The sequence below is a fragment of the Artibeus jamaicensis genome, unplaced genomic scaffold, assembly GCF_021234435.1.
Source record: "Artibeus jamaicensis isolate MK-2021 breed Jamaican fruit bat unplaced genomic scaffold, CSHL_Jam_final scaffold_1019, whole genome shotgun sequence".
Lineage (NCBI taxonomy): Eukaryota > Metazoa > Chordata > Mammalia > Chiroptera > Phyllostomidae > Artibeus > Artibeus jamaicensis.
Window position 1 is genome coordinate 23,722,117 of NW_026522025.1, and position 22,581 is coordinate 23,744,697.

A 22,581-nucleotide genomic window follows, 5' to 3' on the forward strand; every position below is an offset into this window, starting at 1 on the left:
CTAAAAAATCATACAACATCATTAAGTGAGATTAATTCCAGGGATACAAGGTTGGTACAATATTGACAATTCAATAAATGTGATATGTCACATAAAATAAATGATAAAAACCACATGATCAGATCCACATATGTAAAAAACACATTTGATAAAATCTAGCACTGGTTTGTGATAAAATCTCTCAGCAAAGTGGGAATAGAAGGGATCATACCTCAACATAATAAAGGTCATATATGACAAAGCCACAGCCAACATTATACTCAATAGGCAAAAACTGAAAGTGTTTCCCTTAAGAACAGGAACATATAAGGATGTCTGTTTTCATCACTCTTATTCAACATAGTACTGGAAGTTCTAGCCAAACAATCAGACAAAGAGAAAAAACAAAAAGCATCCAAACTGAAAAGAAAGAAAGAAAACCATCATTACTCACAGACAACATGATACTGTACATAGAAGACCTTAAAAACTTAAAATTACTAGAACTGATAATGAATTTAGTAAATCAGCAGTTTAGTACTTTAGTAATTACTAAAATCAGAATTTAGTAATTCTGATAAAAAATTAATATCAGAAATTTATAACATTTTTATACACCAATAATGAACTATTAGAAAGGGAAATTAGCATCATTAAAATGGTCATACTATGGAAAGCAGTCTACATATTCAATGCAAATCCTATTAAAATACCAATAACATATCTCACTGATGTAGAACAAATATTCCAAAAATTTATATGGAACTTTTAAAGACCCGGGATGGTCTCAGCTATCTGGAGAAAGAAGAACCAAGTTGGAGGTATCACGCTACCATATGTTAACAGCCATATAGCTCAATGGAACAGAATGAATAGCCCAGAAATAAACCAGTGTCTTTATGGTCAATTAACATTTAACAAAGGAGGCAAAAACATATGATGTGGTAAAGACACTCTGTTCGATAAATGGTGATGGGAAAACTAGACAGATACATGCAAAAAAATGAAACTAGACCACTAACTTACACCATACACAAGAATAAACTCAAAAAGGGAAACAAAGGGAAAAATAAACAAAGGGGACTCTATCAAAATATAAAGCTTTTGCACTGCAAAGAAACTATCAACAAAATAACAAGCAACTCACTGAATGGGAAAATATATTTGCCAGTGATATATCTGATAAGTGGTTAATATCTAAAATATATAAAGAACTTATACATCTCAATAGCAAGAAAAACAATCCAATTAAAAAATGAACAAAGGAACTGAATAGACACTTTTCCAAAGAGAACATACAGATGGCCATTAGATGTATGAAAAGAGGCTCAATGTCACTCATCATCAGAGAGATAAAAATTAAAACCACAATGAGATATCACCTTACACCCATCAGAATGCCTATCTTAAATAAATCAACAAACAAATGCTGTTGAAGATATGGACAAAAGGGAACCCTCAGGCGCTACTGGTGGGAATGCTGACTGGTGCAGCCACTGTGAAAAGCAATATGGAGTTACCTCAAAAAATTAAAAATGAAACTGCCGTTTGACCCAGCTATTCCACTTCTGGAAATATATCTAAGGAGCCTGAAACACTAACTCAAAAGAATGTATGTACTTGTATGTTCATTGCAGCATTTTTTACAATAGCCAACTTTGCAAGTAGCCCAAGTGTTCATCAGTAGATGAGTAGGTAAAAAAACTGTAGTGCATTTACACAATGGAATACTATGCAGTCTTAAAAAAGAAGGAGATCTTACCTTTTGGGATGGCATGGATGGACCTGGAGAGCTTATGCTAAGTGAAATAAGCCAGTCAGAGAAAGACAAGTACCATATGATTTCATTTATCTGTGGAATCTAAGGAACAAAATAAACAAACAAAATAGAAACCAATTCATAGATACAGAAAACAGAGCTGTTAGAAGAGGTAGAGGGCTGGGTGACAAAGAGGTGAACTGATTAGATAGATGATAGATAGATAGATAGATAGATAGATAGATAGATAGATAGATAGATAGATAGATAGATAATAGATAGACAGACACATAACAGAGACACAGACAACTATATGGTTCCAGTGGGAAAGGGGTGGTGGGGGGAAGTGGAGGAAGGCAAAGCGATATAAATGGAGATGGATAGAGACTTGACTTTGGTCGATGGGCACATGATGCAGCATGCAGATGATGTTTTATTGAGTTGTACACTTGAAACCTCTATGGATTTGTTAACATGTTACCACAATAAACTCAATAAAAATCATATGCTTTAAAAACAGAAAACATTATGCCATCTGTTTGTTTCCATCATGTAGTCCTTTCCTGGCTTTCCTCCCACCACACTAAGTCTTCTAGACAGGCTCAAATAGTCCCTCATCTTTAGTCCCATGGGCTCTTGTGCCTAATCATATCATGGTACTTACCACACGGTCCTGCATTGTTTGTCTGGGGGCACCCTGACCTTGGACTGCATGCTTCTTGAGAAGGGGGACAGGGTCTCTTATCTGTTTTGCTATTTACATCACCAAGTTCAATGCCTGACACAATACAGGAACGCTATCATTGAATATATTGTTGTTAAACTTTTCTTCCTTATCCTTTATGTGCAGGATGTGCAAGCAAAAAAAGAAAAGGAAAATTAAGTATTTCCTCCTCTTTTGGCTGATGAAATTGTCCTTCAACCCCTGCAGTTCACCCAGGAAATTCAGAAGGGCTCCCTATCCCCAGTTCCAGCTGTTTGGTGGGGGGAATAGGGGACACTTTCTGGGTATCTATATTGTGGCTTTTCTTCAAAGGGCAGGTTTGGTCTGAACCACATGTCACCGTCATTAACCTACGGCTCTCAGTGGGTGAGTCTACTGTGAATGGGCCTTTGAGGAGTGAGGTGTTAGATAGAAGGCCCTCGCCACTCTGCTGCATGCACCCAGCCCAGTGCCCTGAGAACAATGACAACAGTACTGATGGGGAAAAAGCTTCACTGCGTTTCTGGGAGGGAGAAAAGGAGGTGGGCAAGGATACATCCAATGATATCATTCTGTTTATTCCACTGCACTGAAGTCCATAAGAGTGAATACCATGGACTCTGCCGACAGATACCCTGGTTCACAACCCAGCTCTGCCACTTCCTGACTGTATGGGCTTCACTCTTCTATCCCTCTATATTCTCATTAGCAAAAGAGTATCTTTCTTGCAGTGTTACCTGAAGAATTAATGTACTTACAGAAAAACCTCAGAACAGTACCTAGCCTAGAGAAAACATCAAAAAACATTAGCCAAAGCAACCACTCTTTCTTTTGTGCCAAGTCTCAGTGTGCTCTACACAGCCCCCTCCGCCTTCTGTCGTTCTATATTGCACACCTTTACTGACCCACTCTCCCTCACAAAGGTATGGACTTTGAGGGATTCTGCTTTTCTCTTCCATTTGCATTCTTCCTGCCCGGCATGTTCTTGCCACCTAAGAATAATCAGATGCCCAATGAATGATGAATGTGCAATGGTAGAATCTCCATTTCATAAGCTCAGGTGTCAATTTCCAAACCGAAGTGACCAGTAGTGATGTAGTGAGTACCTACGGTGCACTCCCCTGGGGCCAGTCATCCCAATAACAGCTGTCATTTATTGCATGATGACTGCCTGGTCCTATGGTAAGGTTCAAGCCTTTGTATTTCTGCAGGTCCAATAGTGGCAATTTCAAACGGCTCAATCTAATACTGTATTTTAAGGTTGTCAAGGTAAAAGAGGGGCTATTAATTATCTTAATTAAAGATAAAAAGAACTGAGACTTGTGGAGATTAGTGGCCTGCCAAGGTCATGGGTAGTAGGTGGTAAAGACAAGGCTGGGCCCATCTTGTGAGCCCCTCTGGGCCACTATGCAGGGAGGTGGCTGTCCTCAGGTGCACAGTTTGGTTCTGAAGACAGAGAGCTGTGGCTCAGGAAACTCCCAGGGTAAATGTAAGACTGAGTACATTGGACCTGGTTTCCTGAGACTCCACAGGGAGACGGCACGTCCTGTTCAAAGTTAACGGGGAGGAAGGGCAGAGGTCTGGGGAAAATCTAACAACGGAACTTCCCTTTAGAACATTCTTGACTGTCATTTTCTTGTGCCCTTGCTGGCCTTGGCCTCGAGTCTTAATTACATTACCTTCAAACAGCAAGTGAGAGATGTTTCTCATTAGACACGAACAGGGGAATGTTTAATTTGTCAGCACACAGGTGTCTGGAAAGCAAATCATTGGTTCAGGGTGTTGAAATGAGCAGTCACTGCAGCTGTCCCTGGCTGACACCACACGGCTGGGGTGTCTGCATGGCACGCGGGTCAGCAGGGCACCCACGCACATGCTCACTGGATGAGGCCTGAGGCCCCTGGCTCCAGGATTTCTACCCATTTTACAGACAGACCAATTTCTCTCCCTCTCCTCTTAAAATGGGAGAAATCACCTAACTGTCATTTGAAAATTACAACATCCGAAGGATTACATCTGCATGTCTTTTCCCATGTGATTCTTAGATGATGTTTATTTGGGATAAACATTTTTGTACAGCATCCAGGAATATTGATAAACACTTAACTTTCAATGAGGTGAATTAAAAGCATCATAGCTAATGTCACAGCAATTTGTGGTGCAGTCTTTTCTTCAATTTGGGCATAACTTTGGATTCAGAAAGACCTGGGTTATTCACTAGTTCTGCATTCTTGGACAAATTTCTTGGGCAAACATCTCTGAGTCTCCTTGCCTGTAAAATGGTTGTACCAGCAGCCTTTCTGGGTTGATGTGATGGTTCAGTTATTCAATATCAGTGAGGCTTGGAGCCCAGTGTCTGGCGGGTCAATGCTAGCTCTCTTTCCCTCTTGTCCAAGGCTCCCTCGCCAATTTAGAAGAGAATTTTAAGTATGAGAATGTTGACGAGGCAGTAGCAGAAGGAATATATTCATTTCCTCAGGGTAGGGAGATGAGAGAAAGGCGGCCTTCTGAAGCAAGAAAGTGCCCCCCACCCCCCGGGTGCCAATGGAGGCTTGTCCCTAATGGCGTTCTCCCCCTGCCTCTCAGCCCCTGAAAATGCACTGCAGGGACTGTGCCCTGGTGACAAGCTCGGGACATCTGCTGCGCAGCCAGCAAGGCCCCCAGATCGACCAGACGGAGTGTGTCATCCGAATGAATGACGCCCCCACTCGCGGATACGGGCGCGACGTGGGCAATCGCACCAGCCTGAGGGTCATCGCCCACTCCAGCATCCAGAGGATTCTCCGCAACCGCCACGACCTGCTCAACGTGAGCCAGGGCACGGTGTTCATCTTCTGGGGCCCCAGCAGCTACATGCGGCGCGATGGCAAGGGCCAAGTGTACAACAACCTGCAGCTCCTGAGCCAGGTGCTGCCCCGGCTGAAGGCCTTCATGATCACACGCCACAAGATGCTGCAGTTTGATGAGCTCTTCAAGCGGGAGACCGGCAAAGACAGGTACAGAGAGGCGGGAGGCAGGGCTCCCACCCGCTCCGGAGGGGCGGGGAGGAAATGTTGCTGCTGGCAACATTTTTCGCTAAGGGTTTTTGTGGTGGTCCCACTCCTCATGCCTTTGACAGAGGCTCCTCCTGTAGGTTCCTCCTGGAAACTGGGCTGCTCAAGCTGAATTTATAAAACAAAGTGAAATGAAGAAAGGAGACCATTATATTGGATAACCCGGGGCCAAATCCCCACTTTGGAGGAAGAGGCCACATAGCTGCTGGCTTACACCAGCAAAGTATTGTTTCTTTAAATAATGTTTGTTTGGGTTTTTATGCATGTAAGTATACAAATGTAGAAGGTTCTTTTGGAGGGAATAGAAATGTTCTAGGATGAGATAGTGATGGTGATTGCACAGTCTTGTGACTATACTAAAAACACTGAATACACACTTTCAGTGGGCCCTGACTGGTGTGGCTCAGTGGCCTGGGTGTCATCCTGTGAACGAAAAGGTCGCTGGTTCAATTCCTGGTCAGGGCCATGCCTGGGTTGTGGGCCTGGTCCCTGGCTGGGGGTGTATGAGAGGCAACCAGTTGATGTTTCTCTTGCACATTGATGTTTCTTTCCCTCTCTTTCTCTCTCCCTTTCCTTCTCTCCAAAATAAATAAATAAAATCTTTAAATAAATAAAATGTAATGAAACCCATACATACATACACACATACGTGTATATATGCTCAATCATAACATGTATTTCTTACTAACATGTATTGCCCATCAGTGTAAGAGATGGGCAATGAGGAAAAGGCTTTCTCAAGAAGGTGTATTTAAGCTGAGACCTAGGCCAACAAGTTTTTATCCAGAGAAAGAAGAACCTGAGAAGGGGCGACAGAAACCTCCTTATGGGTACAGGGATCAGAGGTGGGAGAACATGCAATGGGTTAGAGAAAAGTCCCCCAAGGCTGCAGGGGGAGGGGGGCAGGACTTGGGGCGGGGGCAGATGGCCTGAGATGAGGCACACGTGGCTCATGGGCTGGCCAAATCCAAAAGACACCTGTGTACCAAGAAGAGGAAAGCAGCAATGCCCAAACACACAGCTCTTGGTTACAGTTCTGACCCTACCCCCGCTTGCTGTGTGGCCCTGGGACATGTTACCAGTTTTTCAGTGACCTCACCTGTGAAATGGTCATCGGGACGAGCCCTCATAGAACTGGTCTAATAGTTACATTCCCTTGTTTTCTTAATTCCAAACATGTACTTTTATAATTCATGTACATTTAATGATGTAATTTACACTCTTCTTTAAAACTATTTTAGAGTTACTTTTGTATCTTAAAACTAAAGAGATATGATAAATAAAATAAGGGCTATAAAGTACTAAATCCATGATTTGTCTAGTTTCAGCAGCTCATTGCTGGAAAACAGAGTCTCAAAGAAAGACCGAAGGCTCACGTTCCCAAACTCTTTGCTTGGAAGAGCTTTCTTCTTTAATCCTGAAAACCTCGTGACCATTGAGAGCTGGTCCAGGCAGCAGTGGGCAGGGCATCAGGTGGAAAGAGGGGAGAGGGAGCTGACTGCTGGTCAGCCCGCAGAGGGGGTCCTGGTCATCACTGCGAGCTACACAAAATCCAGTCATTTGTTGCCCTTTAAAAAACCACAAGGAAGAGAGACTATCACTCATTTGAATGAGTTATTTAACCCAGAGAGCATCCTATAAGGGAAGAAGAATGAGGGGAGTGATTTATAGTTTCATTTTTGAAAGGTTGGGAAACTCTAAATAAGTAGAAATTTTTTAATGAAAAACACTTCTCTTTTTTAGTGCAATGGTTGTTTGCTCAGTTTAAGTATTCCTGAAACACCCCCGCGGTTTTGCCGTTTCAGATGGTTAGCCATTGCTGCAAATCTTAACAAATCATTTTCAGTTGGAAATTTGGAGGCTAGTCATTCCACCCTTGTTCTCTTAGGTCTTTAGGAAACAATCTCACATCAAAACATGTCTCATTCACTAAATTTATTAACACCTGCCCAGTGGATACCTTTTGCTCAATAGGTCTGTCTCCCTGGTGAGCCCAGCCGGAAGGAGGAAAGCAAATCTTTGTGGATGGCTAGTGGGCCCCTCAGGTGTGGCCACCCACTTATGAAGGCCCACTTCGTCCCTGTTCAAGGGAATCTCCTGTGTGGACTATGGGTGCCGAAGTGCAGTGTGACCTCTACAATCAGTGGGCCTCTTAGCTTTGGGAAGCAACCTTAAAGAAGATAACATTGTTTTGATTCAATATTCTCATGTGACCATATTCTTAACTTGCAACCTACTCCAAGCTAAAAGCATCAAGTCTGAAGCAGCCCTTTAGAACAAAACTACATCCGTACATTAAAACATACAACATTTAGGATCCTACAGTATTTCCTTCCTCTCTATATGCTTTCCTTGAAACCCAGCAAAACTGTAGCGTATATTAAAGATACACAAATAGGACACCTACTTTTACATCACATGATCAGGGCATTTGTTCCAGGCTAATGTTTTGGGAAGGAGAGTAATTCAACAGATTTTGATTTATAGAGGCTTCGCCCTACTTACACGTGGAGAAACAAGTGACTCAGGAACAATCGGCAGTTAAGCATGACAGAGGGCACATGGCCAAGCGGTGTTCTTTAACATTAGAAAGTAACTGTACTTGAAAATAACTTTATAATTGAATAAGGGTACATTAGGAAAATATGATTCAGAACCAATATTACAGTAATTAGATAAAGGAAGCATAAATGAAATAACTGCAGGAAGAATATTTCCACAGAGATTATAAATGAGATTCTGGTGGAGCAGAAAGGCCTTTAATTGTAATTTAGTATGCACTATAGAATTATCAGCTCGGTGTGTTACTTCATCATATAAAAGAATATCTGATAATTTTCCCTAATAAGCACATGACAGCTCTTCATATTCCTTCATTACAGCTGATTAAGTATAAAAACAGTAGGTATTCCTTTGTTGGAAAGAGAGTTCGAATCTTTTTAAGAAAGACAGCACAAAGCAGTTGCATTTCTATAGCATGGGATCCCAAAAGGCTGTTATTTAGAAAGTCTGGGGAATTTTAAGTGGCGGTTCGAAGAACTCTTCACTGTAGTTTCTTTAGTCCTCCACTTGGTATTCTTCCCACTTTTACCCGTGAAACCTTTTTCAGTAGAGCCACATCCTCCTGTGTGTCAGGCAGTGGCGTGTGATCCCTGCTGTATCACACAGGAGAAAGCCACAGTGCTGAAGGAATTTCTGCCCCTGGGAAAGGCTTTTCTGGTGTTCCCGATGACTCTAAAAGCACGGGGACACGGGTGTGATTCCCAGGTCTGGGCTCCACATCCCCCCGGTTACTCACTCACCCTCTCTGAGTCTAGACAACTGGCCAGCACATGGTCATGGCCGCAAAGGTGAAGACAAACTTTAATCTGAGGCACTGCACTTCTTTGCCTCCCCCTCCCAATTCAGTCATCTCTGCTCCCTCCCACCTCCTTCATTCCCAAAGGTCTTATGAACATATACATACATACATACATACATACATATATATATACATACATACATATAAGAGTGAGTAGCAGTTTCCTCGTGGGTGATGCAAAGCCCCGAAGGGAATGACAGTTATTAGGTTCATTTGCTCCAACTTAGCAGCTAAGAGAGGAAAGGGGGAGTCAACATGTATCAACATGCCAGACTAGACACTTTTTACGTTGTTTTCTCCTTTACTCTTCAGAGAGCCCAGGAAGGTGAAGCTTCCCATGCCCGCTTTACAGGTAGGAAATTAGGGCCCAAAGACCAGCAATATAACCTGCTGCAGGTCACTCAGCGAGTTAGTGATAGAAACTGGTAAGATTATAAACCCATGGTGTTGTCATCTTTAGGAGCTTTTAAATTATTTCCTGGCCCAGTAATGGGTCATGACACAGTGGAATGGAGAACAGAAAGGAGTCAAGGGATTAAGCACTAGAAAGTTGAAGCTGTGAGCTCAGAAATGACTACATCAATCATTCCTGTCAGGTATTTGACAAAACAAAGAACTTCTTAAAATGCACCCCTTTTTTTGTTCCTTATATGAAATGGAAATAATGCAAACTGCTTAATAAAAAGTCTTCCTTCTCAAAGAGGGTCACCACACAGTGCCAGGAGAAGGCCTTTCTGGGGTACGGTTCTTCACATGACTTCTTGGTCTCATCACGTGTGGTGCCGCGGCTGGGCAGTCGGACAGTCTGACCTTGGGGACGGACTGGCGTTTCCACCTGCCTGATGAGGCATGCTCTGAGCCCTGGGAAAAAGTGAAAGTGCAACCCCAAAGAATTGAATTAGTATTCACAGTAGCATAGTATGGTGAGCCGAGTTTCTCACAGGGTCAAATTAGACCTTGATGTTGTGTCCCACAGTCATCCTCAGGCTTGGCCTGTGGTTGGAGCTCAATACCAATGTTTGAGTGGGCACATGGATAGATGTGGGATGCGTAGATTCACTTCTTAAATTTTGCCAACTTTTGGTCTTCTAATAAAAATCTTCAGAAGGCTCTGAGGGTTCCAAAGTCCAATGAAACAAATGCTCGTTTAAACATAAGCATTCCTTTGGTCCCTTTTCCTCTGGTCATTAGCCCCTCTCAAATGAAAGTACAGCAGGTCCTCAAATAATGTTTTGTTTAACATGCTTTGTCATAATGTTAAAGAGGGGGAAGAATCGATTCCCAGCCAGGGCCACCGTGTATGTGGAGTTTGCATGTTCTTCCCATGTTTTTGTGGGTTTTCTGCAGGTATTCTGGGTTCCTGCCACATCCCAAATGTGTTCACATGAGGTGAACTGATGTGTCTGCATTGTCCCAGTCAGTGAGTGTGAGTGTGAGTGTGCCCTGCAATGGAAGGGCGTCCTGTCCCTGTCCAGGCTGGGGTCTCGCCTTGTGCTCTGAGCTGCGGGGACAGGCTCTGCCCACCCAGGACCTTGAACTGGAATGAATAAACAGGTTGGAAAACAATCCCCCTACTTTTTTATTAATCTTTCTAAAATGTATGTATAGTTCACACTTATTTCAATGTTCCATATTAAAAGTGCTTTGGGTCTTTATTTAGGTGTTTGGTGATGTTTTTGTTACCAGGAATATTCCAAAGGACTTTAATTCTTGTTTATATCAATTTGCCTACGGTAAAACTGGTTTCATCGTAAGTCATTTTGCTTAAAGTGGCAGTTTCCAAGAATCTATTGTTGATGTTAAATGAGGACTTACTATACTCCTAAAGAAAGACATTCAATCAAGTTGTTGGTATTAGTCTAGTTGAAGGCCAGTTTCAACTAGATTGTTTGATAGATCAATCAACTTATAGTCAGACACATTTTTTAAATTATATTATCTACCCTGCTTGGGAAACAAGGAATATTTCTAGTTAGTCAAGTATTCCAGTTAATAAGGGGTGACTCAAGGGGATCATCCTCTTACAGGACATTGAGTCGTGGTGATACGCACTTGAACATTGGAACATCACAAGTCCACCATGGTGGCCCATCAATAGCATTTATCACTGTACCCTGGAACATGATGGTGTTGGTAGAGCTATCTCTCTGGTAAAGTTCCAGCTTTTATCAAATGGAGACAGAGAGTGTGTGTGTTCACAGTCAGCCTTGCTGCAGCAAGGGTTTCAGATGGTAGTGGGTAGCCTGATTATTTCACCAACTTTCAGACTCAACTGTTGTTCCTTCCAGGAAGATCTCCAACACTTGGCTCAGCACTGGCTGGTTCACAATGACGATCGCGCTGGAGCTGTGTGACAGGATCAATGTGTACGGCATGGTGCCCCCAGACTTCTGCAGGTAGGATTTGTTCTGCAGGTGTAACTCACCAGCGGCACTGTGCAGGGTTTGTAAATATCTAATTCCAAATATCAGCCATAAAACACGTCTGTCTTCTTGAAGCAATTAATTAACATGTCCCAAGTTCTGGTTCTAGAAATAACAAACAGCATTTAATTATGTGATATAAAATATTGAAAGCTTTTGTTTGTACTACTGGAAAATTAATCCATCTTGTGGGCTTCATTTATCCTCTGAATATCTATCAACCAAAAGTAATGCAATAATTGGCATAATATTCAAGATGAACAAGCATTAAGAAATATTTGTTTTATTCTCATTTGAAAGGAATGTGGTAATTTTTAATGAATTAAAGAGGAGAGGTTTTTTATGGTAATGCCTGTTTTCTAAAATTAAAATATTCCTTTGAGCCTCTTTCCCTTACCACCAAGTAGCCTCAGTTTGTGCTTCTAAGACTGAAGCACAGCATAATTATTTTGACGAATCACTTTAAAGGGAACATACTCCCATCTCTGTTGCTACCTTAAGTTACCTCCTGGCATGTGCCCAAGCAGTGTAAGTGTCCGAACACATGAACTGATTTGCAGGAGCTCAGTTGAAAACTCATCTGTAATTTAAAGTTGTGGTGCCTATAAATTCAGAAAGTGCCCTAGTTTCCAGGAATGCCTGATGTTGGCACATTGCCTCAGTCCTGATCTTCAAATGGTAAAATCTGGGGTGAAAGGTGCTTTAAAATTGTTCATTGAAATGTATGCTTGCCTCGTGTGTTTTAAACCTGACACTTTCTCAAAAGCCATGAGCCTTTACGCAAAATCTACAATGTGGAGGTTTGACACAAGGATGGAAAATGGGGCATTTAATCGCGCTGCTTCTAGTTGGCCACTTTCCCCCCCAAACCCAACAGCGGCAGCAGTGGTTTATGTAAGAGCAGGTCGCAGAAGAGGAGGCAGTGTGTGGACAAGGCAGGCCTTTATTATGTGCCTGGACCCACCCCTCCCCCAGAGGACACAATGTAGTAAGGCAGGGTGTAGAGTCTGGAGCCAGACCGCACAGGTTCCAAGCCCGGCCCAGCCTCTTACTAAGCTAGTGTGACCTTGAGCACAATACTCAGTCTCTCAGTGTCTCAGCTTCCTCATTATTATAGGTGGAGATGATGATAATAATAGACTCTACCTCATAGGGTTGTAAGTGGATTATCAAGTTAATTCGTGTAAAGTGCTTGGAATAGGGCCTAGTACATGGCAAGAGTTAGCTTGGATTCACACCCAGTTTCTTACCACCCAATTCACTGGCCTTGTTTCCCTGTTTAACAATCTGTGTGCAAAATGTAGGTGGGATGGTGAAAGAAAGCCAACTGCCCCTTCAAATCAACAGGCCAACAAAGACAGTGGGAGGGGCACTTACGGGCATGCAAAGAGCTGTCAAAGTTGATGGTTATATAGCAGGTATAATTCTGTGATATTGCCATTAGGATGCCAGGAAGTGCATGAATAGGTTGAAATGTTAATGACTAAAGAATTATTCCATTTATTATGGAAAACAAGTGACAGGTGAGTTAACCTGCCATTTTCTCTTGCTCAGAGTTAGCTCATCAAGCCCTGTACATAGACCGGAACAGTCTATGGAAAGGCGCTAACAAGGAAGTCAGGTCACTGCCAATGTGCCCTACGTTGTCACCAGCTCTGGGTTTCTGTTCCTCAGCCACCATCCCAAAGGTTTGATCATTGTTCTCACAAGATGCTTTCAGCAAGGACTCTTCAAAGGGATCCCTCTGCTCAGTGTCCTATCAGAGAAAGTGGAGAAATGTGTGGGTTGTCACCAGGAGGAGAGGGTCAGGAGGGTAAATCCTGTTTACGAAGGGTGAGAAGGACCAGGAGCAGCACAGGCTAATGCTCAAGTTTCCTTCATCTTCATTCCAGGACATGTTGGTTGAACCACCGGGTACCCAATCCCTCACTGGATGACCTTGAGCCTTGCTTTCCTCATCTGTAAAATGGTGATAGGAAAATAATAAGAGCAAGCAAGTCACAGTGAGGATTAATGAGATCATGAAATTAGAGCATCCGATATAGTGCCCTATATCACACACAATTAGTGCTCAGGAAAGACCGTTATTATGACTTTAATACATTAATATTATACCATAGATATATGAAATTACTATTATTACTATTATTATCCCAAATACTTGAGATTCACCCTGAAAGGTATTGAGAACTTGGGGAGGTTCAAAGGGCCAGACACTGCTCTTGTGTAGCAGAGGCTCACAGTAAGCCTTCCCCGCACCTGAGCTTCCATATCTGTAAGATGGCAATGACAACATTACTTACCTCGAGGGTTTCTATAACAGTTCCAGGAGGTAATGGGTGAGGAGAGCTCAGCACAGCCTTGGTGTGTGTTAAGCATGCACAAATTTGCCGGGTGAAGGGATGCGCTAAGCTGCAAGTGTGGATAACCACTAGCACATTTTAAGGAGATGCCCCGGGAACACTAATGAGTGATGTGGGACTGGTTGCTGGGAAGGGAAAGACAAACATGGCCTCCAGTGTGAGCCGGGTCCTATGTGTCTTCACTCTCGAGAATAAGCCTCACATGGCCTCCGGCTGCTCGCAGGGGATCATGGGCTGCTCACCGTGTACCTACCCGTTCAGTTGCTTCCTTTACATGCCCAGTTTCTTATGGGAGAGAATAATCAGCCATGTGGGGCCAGATTCTAGCAAGCAAAATGAGAGCCAACCGTTTATATTTGGTAAATTAACCTTTTTGTAACTTAAGGTGCAATGAGAACCTTCAAAAGAAGTCATTTACTAAATTAATCAGAGAGACAAACAGGCTTTCATTTATTCAACTAACTTCTTTTAGGCACCGGGGACATAATTTCAGATGAATGACCGAGGGTCGTTGCCTTCAATCACCTGAGTGTCACAAGTCTGACTCTGTTCCTTAAACCCCTCCATCATCCCCAAAGCTTTTAGAACAAAATTCACACTCCGCAGCTCAGACACAAGTCCTTCGGGGCCTGGCTTCTCCATTCACCATAGTTTCATCCTCTCCATTTACACAGAAGTATTTCAGCCCTTCTGAAAAACTGGTAATGGAGCTCGCCCCGCTGATACTGGTCCCTTTGTCCTTAGCTCGGAATGTCCATCTCTCCCTTCTTCATCTCATGGTTCCTATGGGCTCTTCAGTAATAATGTAAGTGGCTGATGTTTTTTTCCCACATGTACCACATGCTGGCCCCACACTTAGTACAAATACCCATGCCATTTGCTGAACCTTTATGATAATCCCATGAGGTAAACATTACTATTAACATCATTTTCTGTAGGAAGCTTAAAGTCACAAAACAGCTGGCCAAGCTAGTAGAGAAGATAGGAGCAGAGCTAGGATTTCAATTCAGTTCTGCAGGACTCAGTCCAGGTCTGTAGGACTCAGGTCTGCAGGACTCAAGAGCCAGAGCTCCTAACTCCACTGCTGCAGATGCAGCAAGCCCTCCTCCTCTCTTCTCTGACCTCCTGTCTGAGTCAGACGCCACCTGTGCACGCACGGGGCCCTCTGCCTCCTTCACCCTGCCCCCCACCTAGTTGGTCGATTTTTCATCTCCTTCATTTGCTTGTAGGCTCCTTAAGAGGAGTTGTTTCCACATCTGTATCTTTAGCACTAGTCATTGTGCCTGCACATGCTATGTATTTAGAATAGATTGGCTTAATAAATAAATTTAAAACCTCCCTTTCCTTGTTTCCTTGGTGATGTTGAAGAGACTGATTCTAAACTTATCTCAAACCGAAAGTGTCAGGTGCATAAAAAGTGTAATCACAAATGGCCAATTCAGATTCTGAGGGTCCTCAGAAGCCACGGGCAGCCACCTGTTTCATCCTCATGCAGGGCCGACACTGGTCCTCCTGGAGCGGCTCAGGCAGCAGGCAGTGGTCCCCACCTGCCATCATCAGCAGACTCCAGGCTCATCAGCGTTCAGAAAGCGAAAGCAAATTAATCCCCTGCTGCATCTTTGACAGCATCAAAATGTATGATTGTGTGGACAGTAGAACCTTAAATCATGCTGTGTCCATAGGAAGCCAAATCCATTCTCTTTAGGTGGACTATAAATTGCAGGGAAAAGATCTGTTATCCTTGCTTTCCAAACTAAGTCACATTAAGTATTTTCAATCTCATTTTCCATTGTAACTTATTGGCAATAATAATGGGCTAAGCATTTGAATTCTATCTAATCATCTTATTTCTGGTCATACTTAACACATTACCAAGTTTACAACTCTCAGTTACCCATTATTTCTTCACTATTAATTAGAGGAGTAATGACTCAGAGAGATCACTGTCGTGGAACTAAATTAATATCTCATCCATAATGTGAAGGACATCTCAAAGGTATCATGAATATCAGAGAGTTGATTCTGCTAGAATTATTGGCCAGTGACTATGAATAAATCTGCTGGCATAACAGATGAAGTTCCTACAGGGCAACGGTGCACTGTGCAGAATCTGATGCTCACGGAGGACGTGGAGTGGTAAAGTGCCCACATGGCTCACGTTTGATGAAGTAGCCTTTAAACGTGTAGTTGCATTGCTTCCTAGATGCGTGTTGTTTCTTCTTTCTTTGCCATAATTCAACCAACTCTGACCAGTCACTGGGTGTTTACATTACCTTGCTTCTCTCTTCCGTGGGTACCACCGATATATTATAAGCCGTGATGGCACCACCTGAGGTGCCTGGGCTGCCAGGAGTGAGTTCAGGTGACTCACTTTGGCTTTTGCCCCATGACAGGTAAACAGCTGCAGTTCCTTGATGCTCATTGTGCCCCAAATACACAACTATTATTCCACCAGCTTCCAAGGTGTGCAGCAGTTTACCTTCCAAAGAAGCTCCAAAGCCAAGAAATCAGAGGGCAGAATAGGGTGGCACAATGGGTCTCATCAGCCTGAGGCAGATATTTTGGAAGGCCTGTTGTGGGAACATTTTCTTCTGATGCTGCCCAGTGTCCCCACAGGCCTCCATGCAAGCCAATTTCAGAACAGTGTAGACACTTGACAGCTATTGATTTCACTCCCTTCCTCAAACATTTCCTGACTACCCGCTCTATGCCAAGTATCATTCCAAGAATAGAAGTGTGGTTAGAGAGAGAAGCAAAGGCACCATTCTTTCCTTACAGATAATCCAGCTGCAAACCCAAGAGCAGGGTTAACCTAGATGATGCCAGGAAATGGAACTACCCCCAGGCCTTGCTTGTTTATGTTATGAGGTTTCTTACCAGTTGCACAGCTTCCAGCACGGGGCATGACAAACTCTTGCTGCCATTAACGCTAGTGGGTGGGACTGTGAACGAGCATGAGGCCTCTGCTTCGCACCCTGAGCAGCCGCACCGAGCAGAGGGCACCTCTACAGATAAGTGCTTGGGGACATGCAGCCAAGACAAGGTTATGCCCAACCATGTGCTGCCAACCCCAGTGGGAACCTGGGGTGCCATTAGTACAGAAACACACCTGGTGGGACAGGAGCTTTTCCAAGACACAAAGCCTCACCCTTCAGAGGACAGCTTTGGTCCAAAATTGGGTTCTGGAACTTCTTCAATTTCTCTGTTGCATCAGTTTTCACATTTGTAAAATAGCAGTAATGACAGTAGCTTTCTCACTGGGCCTTTGTGAGGATTAGATAAGTTAGTCTATAAAGAGTGCAGAGCAGTAGGTTTGGGGCTGAAAGAGTCAAGTCTAGCCTCTTGGATGATCCATGGGTGAGGCTGCGGGTTTAAAGCCAGGCCCGGGACTCGGCCTGGGTACCAGATGCTGGTCTATCACATGGAGCAGCAATGTGGAAAAGTAAAGATGATAATGCAGGTTAAGAAACAACATTCAGCAGGTATTTCACTATATCAGCCATCTCAAACCTGGTGGCATATTAGAAGTCCCTAAGGAGCTTTTTAATGTTGTTATATATTTTTTCATTTTTGTTTTGATATAGTTTTAGACTTACTGAAAAAGTTGCAAAACAATACACAGAGCTCTGGTATACCCTTTACGCAGCTTCCCCCAATGTTAATATTTTGCCTAATTATGGTCCAATTATCAAAACTAAGAAATGAACACTGGTATAATACTCTTCACTAAACTACAGACATTACTCAGATTTCATCAGTTTTGTGGCTGGTGTCTTTATCTCCCTCAGGACCCAATCAGGGAGGCCTTGCACTTACCTGTCATTTGTCCTTCGACTCCTCCAACCTGGTACAGTTCCTCAGTCCCTCCTCGTCTTTCATGACTTTGATACTCTTGAAGAATCTGGTCATTATGGTAGGCTGTCCCTCACTTTGTATTTCTGTCATTAGATTGAGGGAGGGATTCGCATTACTGGGAGGGAGATCACAGAAGCAATAAGCCCTTCACAGCGTCTCAGATCAAGAGTCACACGATATCAAAATCTCTCATTACCGGCCATGTTAACCATTATCACTTGGCTGAGGTGGTGTGTCTGCTGCGTTTGCTCATTGTAAAGTTACTATTTTTTCCCTTTGTCATTTGTAAGCATCTTGGGGGAAGATGCTCTATGCAAATAACCTATTTCTCCTACCTATGTCCCCACTAATGTTCTGTTTATTGGTGCATCTTGCCTGCAACCTTTACTAAGCTGTTCTAATGGTGATTTCTGTTCTGTCATTCTTTCTTTTTTTTTTTAAGATTTTATTTATTTATTTTTAGAGAAAGGGGAAGGAAGAGAGAAAGAAAGGGAGAAAAACATCAATGTGTGCTTGCTTCTCACACACTCCCTACTGGGGACCCAGCCCAAAACCCAGACATGTGCCCTGACTGGGAATCGAACCCGTGACCCTTTGGTTTGAGGTTCGGTGCTCAATGCACTGAGTCACACGAGCCAGGGCTGTTCACTTATTCTTTCTAGATTTATTAATTGGAATTCTTCTCTAAGAAAATGTTGTTTCATTTCCCTTATTTATTTAATCATTCAGTTGTTCATCGAGGCCACATGGACTCATGGATATTTATTTTATTTTATGGGCTTTTTAAATCCAATACTGCCAATTATTTATTTTGACACTAAAACCTAAGGCCCTTTTTAGAATACCCATGCCTGGGACCTTCTCCAAATCAATTAAACCCGAATCTGCGGAGGTGGAACACAGACCGAGGTATTTCTTTAAAGCTCCCTGCACGCACTGAATGTTAGCTCTCTCCCTCTCCCCAGCGTCCTCCATAAATAAAAGATATCCTTCTCCTCACCACTCTGCAGGACCTGTTCCCGCGCTGGCCCTCGGAGTGCGGTGCGGGCGCGGGCGGGCCTCGGCCACCTGGGTAGCGGGCTCCGTAGTTACCACGCGGCGCTGCCCTCGCACCCTCCCCCTTCAGCTCTCGGCCCGCACAGATACACGTGGTGCCAGAATCCTCCCCTTGCAACAGCCGCCTCCTGATGCGGAAACTCTGCTGATATTTACTGTTGTTTGCACTGGGATCAGGTGAAGGAAGGAAAAACCACAGCAGCCTTTTCGAAAGTCACGTTGGAGGAAAGGACTCAGGAACTGTGACCTTAAAATGCGAAGGGCTTTCCGAATGGAACGGTGGGTGACACCTGAGGCAGGCTCCCTCCCGCAGGGCTTTCCTGCCGTCGCTTCGGCTCTGCCTTCTCAGCCCCACGAAGCACGCCTCTGACAGAGTTTTAAAGGGTGCAGACAACCCCCACTTATTTGGACACCTTTGAAATCAAGACTTAAGTTTGCCAAATATGTAAATGTGATTCTCTCTTTAGGTGATCAATATAGAGCCAGATAAGGTTTCCTCCAAAGAGATGGTCATCCTGAATAAGGAAATTGATCCCACAGCAGCCTTTGGCTGGTTTCCAATCTCCCTCTATTCCTAGGTGCCAAATCAGTCTCGTGATTATTTTTAGAAACCTAATTGTTTCCTTAGTCAGATTGATGCCAAGAATATGTCTAAAACTGTGATGAATCAGGTTTAAAACCTGACTTGTATTGGAATAAAGCTTAACCCCAAGTATACCACGGCAGCTCAACTTTGGCATGGCTCCCCAAATTATACCACATGAATTTGGGGAGATTTGTCTCAGAAGATTTTACGCCTTTTTATTTTTATTTTTTCTTCATAGCAGTAGTCCTGATTTAAGTTTTCCCTGACGTGCATTTTCTGTACTGAAAATACCTTCTATTAAAATTTTAAGGGGACTCCAATATTTAGGATAAGTAAATAAGCGATGTCTGTAATAGCAGGACAGAACTGTGGCTGTGTTTCCCTATAGAACGTGGAGCTACTTTGGAGACCAGCATAACAGGTGCAACGTCTCACTTCAGCACAGAATCCCACCCAGGATGAGCGAGGTTTAAATGCTGCATGACGAAAACAAATCTCTCCTCCTGGAAGAACGTTAACCTCAGAAGAGAGGCAGCTCAAGGGTTTATTGTTGTCAGAGCCACACCTCCACCCCCCTCTTCATAAAAGACTTCAGTCCCTGACCCCTGTAAATTTCCTACTCTAAAAGCCATTTGTTTATTGATCTCCCTTGAAGAAAACAAATAGGTGTTTAGCGGGATGAGCATCTTTGGGAAACCAAGTTACTGTGCTTACAGTAGAGCCCCAGTGACTGGAGGGGCAGCCCCAGGACATTAGGCTCTGGAAGGTGGTTTGCTGGGACACCTGGCCCTTTTAAGAGAAGAGCTAAGAAGAGACGAAGAAGAGCATTAGCCTCTGCCACAAGACTGGTTAGTGAGTGTAGCTCAAGTAGGAGGGTGTATCTACTGGGACATCATAATCTTACCATCTAGACTTCCAGGCAGAAGAGGTGGAATGGACTGGCCTAGCGTGAAAGCCAGTCTGAGACTGAGCTCTTCAGGTTTTAGAGATGTTTGATATTTTAGTGACCCTACAACAACAGCACACTGCCTTCAAGAAATGAGCCAGTAGCTCTTGTTGGAAGCAGAGACAGGATACAGAGACATGAAAATATTGAGACTGCCAGGCTACACAAGATGGACGGAGGATTTGGAATTTCTGGATTCAGAGACTCTAGATTTGAGTCCAGGGTAGACAACAGGAGGAAAATGGTGGCATCGCGCCTGCTATCTCCTTTCCCTCCCGTGCAATCCAGTAAGGTCCTCCCTGTTTCATTCCTGGAGGAGACATTGTCTTTAGAGGCTTGTTGTGTAGCTGCTAACTCCATATAAATTTCTTTCAACAGAAATTCAAAAGGCATTTATCGAGCACCTACTAAGAACAAGTCAAAGGCTCTACTCATGAACAGACAATAAGCAAGGAAAACACCAACAGCAATTTCAGACAGTGATCAGTGCTGTAGAGAAAATAAATCCGAGTGAGAAGGAATGAAGGGGGTGTATGTCAGGTGAAACCTGAGTAGAATACATTTGAATTGGTCCCTAAGGCGAGAGGAGTGAAGTGGTGAGAGAGTGTTCTAGCCAGGTGGCTGCCCTCAAGCACAGAGGCCTCAAGGTAGGGACAAGCTTGGAGGGATTGATGACAGAAAGGCCAGTACGGCTGGAGCATAGGGGACGAGGCTGGGTGAGTTAGGAGAAGGCTCTGGAAAGGGGTCAGATCATGTAACGCCCTATAAGGCCATATTCTTAGTATAATTGCAAGTCTCTTGACAATTTGGGACTTGAAATGGGGGAAGGGGATGTTCTGTTTTTGCTTTACAAATATTTCTAGTTTCTTATAGTAATTAGACTCTATGAGCGCAAGAATAGAAATAAGAACTCTAGTTGGCTCTTTATAATATACAGTTTTTGAATCCAAAGAGCCTGGACATCCCACAGCACACTTGGAATCTTTTTCTTTGATAATGGTTAGTGCTTTTATTTCATAGCCTCAAAATCTCTCCACTTGCTTATGGCTTAAACATCCGAAAAAACATTTGTTGCAGTTTATTAAACCTCAAAATGGGATTTGCTTATCAGTTTATTAAAGATAACATCTTACCTCAGTCGGTCAAAGGAATCTTTTATTCTTTTGCTTTAATCACTTGTTTTATTTTTCCCCCCCAGGGATCCCAATCACCCTTCCGTCCCTTATCACTATTACGAACCTTTTGGACCAGATGAATGTACAATGTACCTCTCCCACGAGCGAGGGCGGAAGGGCAGTCATCACCGCTTCATCACAGAGAAACGAGTCTTTAAAAACTGGGCACGGACATTCAATATTCACTTTTTTCAACCAGACTGGAAACCAGAATCCCTTGCTATAAACCATCCTGAGAATAAACCCGTGTTCTAAGGAATGAGTGTGCCAGACTGAAATTCTAAGCGCCCACTGTATTGGACACCAAGCCGCTGAACTTCCTGAGCCACGATACATGACAGAGAAGCAGAACTGGTAGGAAATAGCTTCACTCCTCAATAAGTACTGCGTGCAGAGGCCCACGAGACATGACTGCAAAGCAGTGCAGTTGGCTTACAGGAAAACTCCAGAATTAATACATTCTAATGAGTGTTCTCCTTCCCAAAAGTGGAGAACGCATTTCAGTGATGCTGCCACAGCTAAAGACATTTTGGATCTCTTTGTTAAGTGTTGCCTTCAAAACTGAAACACAAGCAACTCAACAGTATTTATTGTTGTATTCCTTTCTAGAAATGCCACGTCAAAAGACATTTTCTATCAAGTTGTATCCTGACCTGACTTATAACCTTTGTCATCTGCTGGACCCTGTGTGTGTGTGGTTTGTAAAAAGCAGCCTGAAAGTGTGGACATGGTTTCTGAAGAGCACATCTCTGCTGACTTTCATAAAGCAAATGCCCGTATTTATTTATTGAGAATTTTGTAGTGTACTCTAGGCCAGTATTTTTATAGATTGTTATGTGGTAATTTATCCTTATCTTTATTTAGGTAACTTATCCTCACTCTTGATTCCCAAATGCTGGTCAGAATGGGCCTGGAATTGGGGGGCGGGGGATGAGTCACTGGGCTTGCAATGCTCACTGGTAGCATGCAGTTGGAATTGGGCTTGGAAATGTTGTCTTACTTCTTCTGAACCCTTAGGCTTCAAGAATAGCTGTAACATTTTCCAAGATGCAGAAATGCTCCAAATGATAAAACTGAAAACCAAATACTGTGTCATTAACACACAAAAAAATAACTAAGGAGAGAAACTTAAAGATAGTTTGCTTTATTAATAATTGATGTAGGTCACTTCACTGAAGCCCTAGTTTTCTCTTGGGCAGAATGATGTCACTGTACTAGATGACCTCTTACATTTGATTCCAAACCTAAATGTCTTTGAGAAAATCTCATTGACCCATTGGAGGGGAATAGTGGAGGTCCCACAATAGCAGGAGCTTTGTATT

The 22,581-nt window shown here is 43.3% G+C and overlaps 1 protein-coding gene across 1 annotated transcript in view; it reads left to right on the top strand.

The window, feature by feature from the left end:
• The window catches only part of ST6GALNAC5 (ST6 N-acetylgalactosaminide alpha-2,6-sialyltransferase 5), a 163,747-nt gene extending 142,171 nt beyond the window's left edge, over positions 1–21,576 (top strand). The window contains exons 3-5 of the mRNA XM_053655468.1: positions 5,028–5,437; positions 11,144–11,251; positions 21,283–21,576. Of these exons, the coding sequence (XP_053511443.1) occupies positions 5,028–5,437; positions 11,144–11,251; positions 21,283–21,514 (750 nt within the window). The 3' untranslated portion in view covers positions 21,515–21,576. The remainder of the gene's footprint in view (positions 1–5,027; positions 5,438–11,143; positions 11,252–21,282) is intronic.
• Positions 21,577–22,581: the final 1,005 nt, after the last annotated feature.